Source organism: Heterocephalus glaber, unplaced genomic scaffold (genome assembly GCF_053883595.1).
Source record: "Heterocephalus glaber isolate CG9 unplaced genomic scaffold, H.glaber_assembly_v1.0 deba00000676, whole genome shotgun sequence".
Taxonomy (NCBI): domain Eukaryota; kingdom Metazoa; phylum Chordata; class Mammalia; order Rodentia; family Bathyergidae; genus Heterocephalus; species Heterocephalus glaber.
This window is the reverse complement of record NW_028258156.1, coordinates 9537366-9550072: the sequence shown is the minus strand read 5'-3', so window position 1 is coordinate 9550072 and position 12707 is coordinate 9537366. Positions and strand designations below refer to the sequence as shown.

Here is a 12707-nt window from a genome sequence, read left to right as displayed (position 1 = left end):
CCAGCTAAACACTGTCCACTTCCTTTCACAGGACACATTTGAAGGGAATTTAGAGTTTCGAGAAGTCTCTTTCTTCTATCCATGCCACCCAGAAGTTTTTATCCTTTGTGGTTTATCCCTCAGTATTGAGAGAGGGAAGACAGTCACATTTGTTGGGAGCAACTGCTGTGGAAAAATCACGTCTGTTCAGCTTCTACAGAGATTTTATGATCCTGTGAAAGGACAAGTAGTAAGACTGAATGTAATCACACCTAACCTGGGGGTTAATGGTACTGCTCTTACACTTGGGTGTAAGCATCTTCACTGGTTTGGGTAGGGCAAGCATTGCAGAAGTTTAAAAAAAAGAAAGAAATCAATCTCTATCCCCATCCTTAATTAAGAAACAAACAAACCAATAACAAAATGATGGTTTCCTTCCTGGCCATCTCTACTCTTAACTGTCAATACTTTATGCACAATTAAGTCTTATTTGAATCAACACCATTACTTTGTGGGTCTTGATCTTAAAAAGATGTAACCTCTTCTTCCTTTGAACTGAAGGATTGTTTTTCTTACTTTGACTAATGCTACTATACAGTATATAACATATGCTAGATTTCCTTTATCCTCTCATTCCTAACTCTGTCTCTCTCTCTGTCTCTTTCTCTCAGCAAAAAACTGTAGGTCCCTAAAGGTCCAAAACTGTCACATTGAGCTGGGGATGTAACACGGGGATACAGCAATTGCCTAGCACACAAAAGCCCTAGGTTCAATCCCCACTACCAAAAAATAAAGATAGTCACATTAATCCTCACTCACCTACAATTTACAGATTTTTCTACATTATAGATTCTCAATGAATATTTTTAAACCAGAATTGTCCAAAATGGCTTTCTTGAACTAGGTAAATGTTCGTCTATTTGCACATAGTATAGCATATTCCTTCCTTGAAACACTCCAATGGTTTCCTATTGCAGTCCATACCATCAGTGTCCATACCATCAGCCACAGTCCTTTATGATCTGGGCCTTGCCTCCCTCTCCAAATTCTTGTATCTCTCTTCACCTCACTGGTCACTGTGTATCCACTGCCCTGGCTTTTGTATGTTCTTTACACACACCTATGAGCCCTTCTTCTTGCTATTCCCCTGCCTAGAATGATACTACTCCAACTTCCTTGCTAGCTGCTTCTCATTATTCATGTCTCAGTCTGAACACCCCTTCCTAAGGACTTCTTAGACAACCCTATAGAAAGGAATGTACCCTTCTTCACTTTCCCTTTCCACATCCTCTCCAATGCTCCAGTTGCTCTGTCTTATCCTGTCTTCATAGAACTTTCTTTTTCTGAGTTTGTCTCTTGGTGTGTTTATTGCCTGCCTTTCTCTGCTGGAATGTAATAATGCGAGAGCTATATCCTATAATATTTCCCTGGTACCTGAAGAGTTCCCATCATATAGTAGGCATGCTCATCAAATATCAGTTAAATGTTGTTATATGTCCCTGTGCATAACATGGCCATAAACAAAATGACATGTCTCTACAAGTGGACTTCTGTGACAGTCTATACCTATTCTCTTTGGGCTTCAATAAATGAGTCCTGTTACAAAGAAGGAAGAGGTCGGTCATATTCCATCTGACTTAAGAACAGAGCACCAAGGTTTACTACGTGCTTCTGGCAGTTCTCTGGAATATGAGGCCATTTCTAGGACTGTCAAGTAAGTTTGGAAGCAACACTTCAGTGAATTATACGCTGTTTGCTTTACACAACATATGATTTATGAGCTTTCCTTAGGTAACATTACACTTTGAAATAGCTTGAATTCCTAACCTTCTTGTTATGATTTGTATATGCTTGAAGTGTTTGGATACAGTGAACTGTAACATGATATAGCTGTCAGATCTTAACATACCATTCTCCATTCTGCTTTTGGCAACTGTTTGATGGTATAGATGCAAAAGAATTGAATGTACAGTGGCTCCGTTCCCAAATAGGCATCGTTTCTCAAGAGCCTGTGCTCTTCAACTGTAGCATTGCTGAGAACATTGCCTATGGTGATTACAGCCGCGTGGTGTCCTTAGATGAGATCAAAGAAGTCGCAAATGCAGCAAATATCCACTCTTTCATTGAAAGTCTCCCCAAGGTAAGAAAACATCTGCAATCCCGTATTACAAACCTGCCAAGTAAGCCTAAGTAGTTGATGGGCCAAAGTGGTTGTTTTTATATATCCTTGAATTATACCAGTTATTTATTGCCAGTATCTCACACAAAGTTAGCATAAAAAACAAAGTTTTTGAGATTTTCATGTGACTATTTTTTCCGAGTTTGAAATGCATTTGTATTCCCTGAATTAGTTTTCACATTTTGATTCTTCCCCTTCTAATCGTCTGCACTCAGCCTTGTCCACACAACCACTGCCCTCCCCTCTGGACTGCAAAGGCTCCTAATCCACCTTGCTGGCTTCCCCTTTATATGCCTTCTTCTTCCCAGCAACCAGAGGGATTCTTTATGACATAAATTAGATCATGACCCTCCCCTGCCTCCTGGCTCCCCTTTGCACTCAGAATGAAGTCCATACTCCTCATGTGGCTGAAGAGGTCTATGTGGTCTGCCCAGCTGCCCTTCCAGCTTCAGCCTTACCACCTGCTCAGTCTGCTGCAGTCCTGCTCAGTCCATGAACATGCCAACTCATGCCCTATCTCAGGACATGTGCACTTGCGGTTTCCTCATCCTGGGTTTCCCTCTCTCTGGCTTTTTGCATAGCCAGCTCCTTAACTTCCAAGCACTTTCAAATGCCACCCTTTGCAGAGGCTTTCCCTGGCTACCCTATTTAAAACAGTCCCCTCAACTACTTGTCCCCATAACACTGCCTTCAGGCACTTATCACAGTCTGAACTTACTCTGAGAGCTCATTTACTTATTTCCTGCTTCCCCTCCCCACTGAAGCTTAGGAACCTTGGCTGCCCTTCCTGTCACCTTGATCTCCGTATTGGCTGCAACTAACACAAAACCTCAGAAAAATAAAAAACCTTGGGTTTAGTATAGTGAACACTGAACACAGAGCTATACACAGGGACAAGTAATTAGATCTCTGAATGATATCTGAGTGTCTGTATCTACCCACACAAACAAAAACACCTACTTCTAATCAGAAACAATTTTTTTTTTTTGGTACCGGGGATCGAACTTGGGTCCTTGCGCTTGCAGGGCAGGCGGCAAAACCACTGAGCTAAATCCCCGGCCCCTAGAAACAAATTTTTATGAAGTGATTTTTATAGTGATTTTATAATAAACTTTAAAAGGAAATAAGAGTTTCACAACCAGCAGATTAATGTAGGCCACTGATACTTGGTGGAGGCTAATGGTGACCATACCCTTTATCATACTACCTTTAAAACTATTAGATCTTCGCTCTCGAGCTCTGCTTCGCACTAAATGGTGCCTACAACTAGAAACAGGCCATTCATAAAATTTCTTATATTCTGATATGATTCTGCAGTATTAAATATATCAGAATGATTAACATATTTTCTATATATAGTGCAATGCTGTGTCCTTCTATGGCAGTTTCCTTTTCTAACCAAGGTACTCTGCATTGTTAATTCATAGTCAGATTGTTATCCACATAAACCTGATAGTGTGTTTTATTCATGTAAAGTGCTGTCAATTTTACATTTTTACCATTTGACTTTTATTCTTACATTGTTTACTATCTTTCATTCATTTCATTTCACTATTTCTCAAATTATCCAAAAGCACATATGCAAAGATTTATCGTGCTTTTTTCAAATGGATTTTAAAACCAAAATGTTTATTTCCCTAAAAATTAAAAAATAATAGCTTATTTTCTCAGTGTTTTTAACTTTAAGTTACCTTCATATCATTATTTCCCAAAAAAATACTGTAGAATCAACTAGAAGGAAATTCGGAGCCAAAATAAAAATCATCAATAATTAAAATCAGAGATTCCTTAGAAAAACTACATTATTATAATGCCTTAGACCACTACCTGGGTAAGACAAAACTGCCCTCTTATGTTGAGTTGAGTAAGGAAAATGAAGCAAGGAAAACAGCCTTTCATCTTCCCAGCACTCTAATAACAAAGAGTTAAGCTCCAACATAATACACCAGGATGATATAACAACACCATTTTACAGATAAGGAAGTTTCATTAGCCTCTCTAAAGCTGTACAGAGAATCAGTGTTGGAACTTGGGTTCTTTGTGATGTACTGAAGGGAGGTGGGGAATCATGTAGGGTTGTTCTAGGGTTACAGAGATGGAAACCAAATGCCCAAAGTGCCCAAAAGCAGCTTCTGGTCTACCAAAAAGTCAGTCCAAGCAACCAACATAGCCTGGGAACACTGTATGGGTGTGACACTTAGGAACAAGTTTCAACTCTCCACTAGGTATTTGGGGAAGAAAAATAAAAGTGAACTTTGTGATGTGATGTACTTCCTTTGGAAAGAATCAATTTAATTTTCTAGACCATATAAATGGATTTAAGCATCCCCTCCAAATATAAGACCACAGTATCAATGTAAAAATAAGCAAGCACAACTCTGAAAGAGAAGTTCAGCTCTTCAAATAACATTGAATATACAATATATCTCCATACTTGAAGCTAGCACAGGAAGAAACTCTTCACATATTACAAATCAAGATAGTATCCATCTTAATCTTCTTCGCTTTAAAGTGGTTGCCATACTTTTGCTAACTGAAGATTTATTTTATCTTTATTTGTATGGATTGATCCTTCTGCCAAGTGTTTTTTACTCAAAATCTACATTTCCTATCTTCATTCCCCTACCCCAATACTCATGCAGCTATTCACTCAATACACAGCTACTGAGCCTTGTTCTTTGCAAACCACTGGGTCATGATTTAGAGAAGGTAGCCAAGACAAATAAAGTATAATTCTACATTGTTGAGATGAACATAGATGAACACATACACAAATCATTGTAATGCATGAAGAATGTAAACAAACTACTGAGTTCAAGGAGAGTGGCTCAGAGGCTGGCAGGTCAGACAGGCACTTAGAGAATTTAGAGGTGACCTGAATATTGATCAGCTAGAACATCAGTAGTCAAGGATATAACAGGGCATTCTCTATAATAAGGCAGTGGTTATGGTCTGAGTAGAACCACAGAGACAGAAACTACTAATGTGTTCACAGAATGATAAGCAGTTAGACTAGGGAGTAGAACATATAAAATATAATGTTTGATGGCCATGTTAAGGTAAAACTGTATCTGAATACAAAGCAAAGATATTTTTACCTGACAGTTTCCAAGGAGTCACTAAAGGTTTCTGAATAGGGAAGATGTTTGGAATTACACATCTATTGGACATGTAAATGACAATATAAAATGACAAAGAGAGAGTTTGGGAGATCAGTTAGGACCTATTACCAGGGATAGATAGGATACATAATATTTGTTATAAGGTTATGCTACAAGCTCTGTACAACCATTCTACACACACTTCCTGAAATCAGGCAGATGTGGAGAGAAAGGCAGTTCAGTTGCACTTCTGCTGGGTACTAAAGCAAAATGAATCACATATGAATCATCCACTGCACCTTCTGAGAGACATTGCTACAAGATTCTCCTCTGGAAGGTTGCACATTTGGACTTGCTTTTTAAGTGGGGCTGATCCATCCACCTGTTCTTGTCTGGATATCAATGACACATGTTCCTTAGACAATTGCCAAGGGCTACTAGAAAGCAGTGAGAAGTCTTGAAGGGAAAGTAAAGTCAATGGGACAGTCTAGAAAGCAAGCAGGAACCTGCTTATCCCAAATGAACTGACCAGTCATGAATTTAGGGATCATGCTGGCTTCAAGATATGAAATGTTCCTTACTTACATTTCCACAGAAACAAACACCACAGGAAAAAGTTATTAGTAAGTAGGGAGGGGGGGGGTACTAAATGTCACTGAGAACACTTTGTGGTATGAAAAAGTAAATGGACCATGTCAAGATGCCAGCCTTATCTCCAGGAAGGTGCAGGCCCCACTGAGAAACATATCCTAGCATCTGCAGGGAGCTGTCCCTAGAGGTTTAGCAGGAGCCAAAGGGAAGGAACTCAATTTCCTTGTTTTAAAATAGTTTGAATCATTTTGACCTGAAAATAGAAGGTAATATAGCTTAATGGACAAGAATTTGTGTTTAGTGGGAACTTTTTTTGCCAACAATTCTTTTTCTTATGCTTTAATTTGAAAAACTCCTTTGTAGAGACATAATGGCAAAGGTCTGCTCTTTGGGATCAGATTAGATACTTAAATGGGATGGTAGTGTTTTCCACTTGTTTAGCTTTTGTTTGCAACAAAACTCAAGAATAGATTCCAGCCTGATTGGGTCACAAATTTTCAAGAGTAGCAAATTTGAAATATTTATATGGTTCTTGCCCACAGTTGCCATGCTAATTTAAATAACCAAGACTTGCTTTCTTAATTGCATGTTCCTTAAATAGAAATACAACACACAAGTGGGACTGAAAGGAACACAGCTTTCTGGTGGCCAGAAACAAAGACTAGCTATTGCAAGGCAAGGGCTCTTCTACGAAAACCAAAAATTTTACTGTTGGATGAGGCCACATCAGCCGTTGATAATGAGAGTGAAAATGTAAGATCCTCTTCTTTCATCTAAAATATAATAACAGATATGAGCATGCAGTATCATGGAAGGCACCAAGGATTGATGGAGGAAAGAAAGGCCTAAAAGAATTATAGTCATCAGATCACCAGATTTAATGAAGGCTTTGCGTTAAGCTCAGTAGGTATTTGGAGAGTGGGAGAGAGCTGGGACAGAGGGGATCCTGTCCTAGAAAGGTTTTCTCACTTGAATTGGTCTCATTATCAGAAAGGGTCCAATTGTTGAAATGTTTCTCCAGTCAAGGAAAGAACCCTAGAAAAATTTCTATTTTATTATTTCAGTGATGCCAAACCAATTAATAAAATAATCTACATGTGAAAAGAATAATCTGCATTGCAGTGTCAGAGTCTGTTTAGTTATTCTGCCTTCTCCAGAGTATTAACTTTATTGGAACAAGAAACAAGGAAAAAGACATATGATCATATGCCTACACAGCATGCTCCTCAGATGTCTCATTTTCCTATGTCCTGATCCCCATAGCAGTTTCTTGCACAAATAGGCACCTCTTTAGTAAACACACATTGGTTAAGTGAATGATAATCATTAGTGTTTATCAAGTGTTCATTATACTAGGGGTGATCAAAATATAGTTTAAATTTCTTTAAATTATTGCAGTAAAAGACAATTGCCATTGACCTCCCTCACATTAACCCCCTGCCCCCCGTTGCTTCAAACACACTTATCTCACTGTTCTTGCCATTTTCTGAAGCAGTTCTGGAAGTCCCTTTTGTGAGTGTCAGTCATTTCAAGATGTGATCAAAAATATGGTGAATGCTGCTGCTGAGTGGCACCCAGCCAACAGAAAGACAGGCTTAGAAAACCATTACAGCATGTCTTCATCTACCTTATTCACTAGATCTGGCATCATGCAACATCTGGCTCTTCCCCAAAATTGAAATGTCCTTGAAAAGTCTACATTTTGAATTGATTCAGGACATGGAGGCAACTGAGATGGTACAACTAAAGACACTCCTGAAATAGGACTTCCAGAACTACTTTATAAAGTGGCAAGAACAAGGGACAGTATTTGGGGGGAGAGTCAATGTGTCTTTTACTGTAATAATTTTACTATAATTTTTCTAACTTAAAAGTGTACTATATCTTTCACTCATACCTTATATACTATTATATCAATTCTCACAATTTTGTGAATTCATTACTTTTGTCAAAATATCCATTTTACAGATTAGCATTTGAAGGTTTAGAAAGATTAAGTAACTTCCCTACATTCTAATAGAGGGGCTCTGACTTAAGAATCCATCAGTTAAGCCACTCATGGTATTTGTAGATGATTATTTTTCTTGTTTGGGAACCTAACATATCTGGGCTGCAATCTTGGCTCTTTCAGTTACTAGCACTCTGACGTTGGTCAAATGACCTGATCTTTTCCAACTGTAGCTCACTTAGAAAAATGAAAATACCTACATCTTATGAGGTTATTAAGCAAGGATTTTTATGAGATATGTATCAACACTGGTACAGTTTATAAGTCTAACAAGTATTGGTTTTCACTCTCCACTCCCATTCTTCTACACATTATAACCTGTGAGTTGAGAGAAAATGAGCTGAACATATTAGACAACTCTACTCAGATATAGAAATATATCTGGTATATAGAAATATATGGCTGGTATGGTGGTGCATGCCTATAATCTTTGCACTATAAGAAGGTAAGGCAAGAGGATTACAAGTTTGAGCCCAGCCTGGGTAACTTAGCAACTTACAAAGATCCTATCTCCAAAAAGAAAATTTTAAGGGCCGGGGATTTAGCTCAGTGGCACCGCACCTGCCTCGCAAGCACAAGGTCCTGAGTACGGTCGCCAGTACCAAACAACAAACAAAACAAAAACAAACAAAAAAAATTATAATATTATAATATGGACAAAAAGAGATTCTCTGGGGGAAAAAAGGAAAAAAAGGAAAAGGGTGCAGCACTGTCTTCAACATCAAACCTCCAGTCTTCTCAGAAACCCAGTGTGACCCCTACTGTCAAAAGTATGCCTTTGAGTGGGCTGGAGATTTAGCTCAGTGGTTCTGCCACCTGCCTTGAAAGTACAAGGTCCCAAGTTCCATCCCTGGTACCAAAAAAATGTATGCCTTTGAGATATATCAAAGTATACCTGGCCAAATGGCTGCCAGAATATAGGATGACACAGAGGTACTTTTCTAATCAACTGTCTGAATGGAAGAGATTTACAAAAAGAAAAAAAAAAAAAACTCACCAGGCATGGTAGTGCACACCTGTGACTCGATGGCTGAGGCAGAAGTTTGAGGCCAGCCTGGGCTACAAGTGAGTTTAAGGCCAGCCTGAACTACACAGAGAGACCCTATCGCAAAAGACAAAAAACAAAAAAATTAAAAATTAAAAACCCAGCTCCCTCTCACTGGAATCCTAGTAGGATTCAACTTAGTTCTTTTTAGGTAAAAAGCACTTTGAGTTATTCTCTAACAAATGGTTTCCCATATCTACTCTGATTTATATCTAGTCTGATTTATAAGTCTAGTATAGGGCCAGGAATCTGCTTATTATTGCAGATATTTCTCTGAACTGATCATTTAAAATTAAGTGATAACATTTTCTCCTGTCTCATTTTGTATCAGTGCTGTTAGGCTAGTTTCTGCTTGCTTTTGCTATTTTGACTTGCTTTTTGCAGTATAGTCCAGAAACTACTTGTGCCCAGGAGAAGTTTCTCCATATCCCACTTCAGGGCCATCCTCCATCTCCCTGAATTACTTTCTTCTTTGCTGTACATATTGGGAAAGAAGCTAAGTACAACAGATAGATAAGAGAGAATCAAAACATTATGGTACCCTACAGTAATAATAAAAGCCACAGCTTTGAAAAACTGACTGAGAAACAGAGCCAGGCAGCCTGCATGTTTGTGCCCTGGTTCAATCATCAATACCACAAAAAAGAAACAAGGAAGGGAGGGGGGAGAAAAAAGGGCGGGAACAAGGGAAGAAGGACAAGAGGGAGAAAGGGAGAAGAAAAAAAAGAGAGAAGGAGGGAAGAGTTTAAGGAAATTAAGTAATTTATGAGAGTTTGACTCTGAGATTCAGATCCTTATCTTTCTAACATTAACTAGCGACACCCTAAAATACTTTGGAAGAAAGCTGAATTCAGCTAAAGGTGTGAGATCTATTTTCTTTTAGTAGTTACTTACATGTATTAGTGTTGGAAATTCAGATATTTTATACACGGGCAAAATTACAGAAATGAGAATACAAATTAAGAAAAGTGCAGAAAGGTGTGCACTTGTTTGACAAAAGCAGAATATCTCTGACTATGATGTCTATGGAAATATTTTGAAAAGCATCACAATGCATTTGAGTTGGCTGGGCATGTTTTCTTAATAATTTAAACTTAATTATCAAGGCTCAGTTTAATCCTACTAAAATGTTTCCTTTTAAAACTGCATGGGTAGGGGCTGGGGATTTAGCTCACTGGTTTCACCGCCTGCTGTCCAAGTGGAAGGACCCGAGTTCGATTCCCAGTCCCCCCCAAAAAAACTGCATGTGGATCTGCTTAAAGAAGATTGTACCTGTTTGATGTTTTCAGAAAAGTAGAAGTTAGAAAATTGGGTGTTAAAAAGCTATAAATTTTTTTTAAGTTTTTTTTAAATTTAAAAAATTTTTTTAAAATAAAAAAATAAAAGCTATAAATTAACACATTATTAGACTGAAGGAAAGAATGGTCTAGTAAAGTGATTTATGTTTTTGTAGATGTAAATGATGGAATCATATTATTTATAAGCCAAGTAAAAATTTGCTATTCTATTTCATCAACTTTACTACATTGCAATAATATGATATACGGCTGAAATAGTTTCTGCCCAGCTATAAGGGAAGAAGACATTCTAGGAAAAGGGTTGAAGTTGTTAAATTACCAAAACATTCTAAACATTCTAGACAATTATGAAGCAAAAAAAAAAAAAGAAGAAGACAGGGAGGGAGGGAGGACAGAAGACTGCTTGAAAATAAGCAGTAACAGGGCCGGAGGTTTAGCTCAGTGGCGTCATCGCTTGCCTGGAAAGCACAAGGTCCTGAGTTTGATCCCCAGTTCCACAAAAAAAAGAAAAGAAGCAATAATGTAATACACTCTAGCAATCAGCTTAAGACGGGAAGGAAAATATATTTCATCATCAAATCCTCACAAAATCTACAAATAAGACAAAAACTTAAATTCCTAGTCCCAAAGCCTGAGTTCATAAAGAATTACACTTCTCCCTAGTTTCATAAATTCCTCTAATCCTCAATTCCTAGAAGCAAGCATCCTGAAAGGGGTTCATGAATGCCAAAATACCCAAAAAGAAAAGCCTAACTTTAGGGGATGGTACATATAGGAGGCTGAAGGAAACAAGAGGCAAGATGTGTGGGGCTTGGAGACTCAGAGCAAGGTCAGCCTGACTCCCAAGAGTGGGGAAGGAGAACCTCCAAAGTAACTGAGAAGGAAAATGCTTTCTGATGAATAACTCTGGAGAATCCATGTGAATACTAAGAAATGCAGGCAGGACTGAAAATGGAATGTTTCTACCATTTATAATAGTACTAAAATCAATGATATAAAATAAGCTAGAACTACTAAAAATAAACTCACATTCATTGAGCACTCATCTGTCAGGCTCAATAAATGATTGAGTCTTGTCAGCATTTTTTTATTCATATCTTACCAACTTCAGAAAATGAGACATAGGGCAGTTAAGAAGTCTTCCTAGGATGAAATAACAAGGAAATAACAGAAGGAGGAGTCAGTCCAGAAACTGGACTCCACAGCTCACATTCAGCCAACCCATTATCCCTCTAAGATGGAAATGGGAATGGAAATGTACATACTTTTGCTGTTCGTCTTCTCCTTACACTGCAAAAATACTGCACAAAAACAATAATGCCTACAATCAAACACGGACACTCTGTCCAGGAGAATAGTCAAAAAAAAAATACTGTACAAAAGATACATAGTTCCTCTTTGGTTAACATTTTGTTGTGAAGTTGCAATATTTTTCTGCCCACTCACACTCTGAAAAAGTTCTCACACACAAATTCAGTTATAATTTGGAAGAACTGGAAATGCAGTAATAGCACATTTTCCCTATAACTCCCCAGTCTTCCTCACCTCAACACACACACAAGTGTAGGAGCAGATTAGACCCTGGTATCTATAGATTGTCTCTCCCTGTTGAATCATCTCTACTGTCTTTATTTTCAGGATGTTTTATCATACTTCCTTTGTTCCATTTTCAGCCCCCTTGCTGATATATCATTCTTGCGTTGGTTAACATCAAAAGGATCTTGATAGCAGTATCAAACAAAAACTAAACCAGATTTATAGTGCTGTAATTGAGAAAAGAAAAAAGAAAGTACAAATCCATGCACTGGGTAAAGTATTGGCTAAGGTGAAGTTACCAAAGTGATTAGGATTTGCTCTATTGAGGCTCCTATTCATATGAATGACTTTCTAAACATTAGTTCATGCCTCAAGTTATGAAATGGTTTTAAAATCAGGGTGTTGAAAGATGGCTTATAAAATTCTATATTCCCATATGTGGTATTCCCATATATGACAGAAATCCTTATGGCATTAACCTAGACATGATTAAAGCATTTGATAAATTATATCACAAACTCAGCTTAAAGAGAACCAGCCAGAGAAACACAAACACTACAAAATCTTGATCATACACTTCAAAATGGTACCAGCCATACCTCATGGTTTTTCTTTTGGTATGTACTGTATTTCAAGCTATACCTTCCATTAAAATTGGACCCTTCACCAAAAAACCAGTCTGTCACATCAGAGTTAACCTTCTCTTTCTCTATGTTTTTTGGGGGTTTTTTTGTACTGAAGATCGAACTCAGGTCCTTGCGCTTGTGCAGCAGGCAACAAAACCACTGAGCTAAATCCCCAGCCCTCTTTCTCCATGTTAATGTTTATCTAGGTAGATTATAGAGCCAAGATAAAAGACACTTTCTTTGACTTACTCAAGTAAATTCTTTTAAAATGTGTCACATTTCAGTGGAGTGTATAAACTAAGGGCCCAATAGCTCACCCTACTTCTAGCTCTGGGGTCCCCTGA

At 38.0% G+C, this 12707-nt stretch overlaps 1 protein-coding gene across 1 annotated transcript in view; it reads left to right on the top strand.

Moving 5' to 3' along the window:
- Abcb5 (ATP binding cassette subfamily B member 5) overlaps positions 1-6627 on the top strand; it is a 120876-nt gene extending 114249 nt beyond the window's left edge. Inside the window, 4 exon segments of the mRNA XM_087206560.1 lie at positions 32-228; positions 1912-2119; positions 6452-6523; positions 6526-6627. Of these exon segments, the coding sequence (XP_087062686.1) occupies positions 32-228; positions 1912-2119; positions 6452-6523; positions 6526-6627 (579 nt within the window).
- The last annotated feature ends 6080 nt before the right edge of the window (positions 6628-12707 follow it).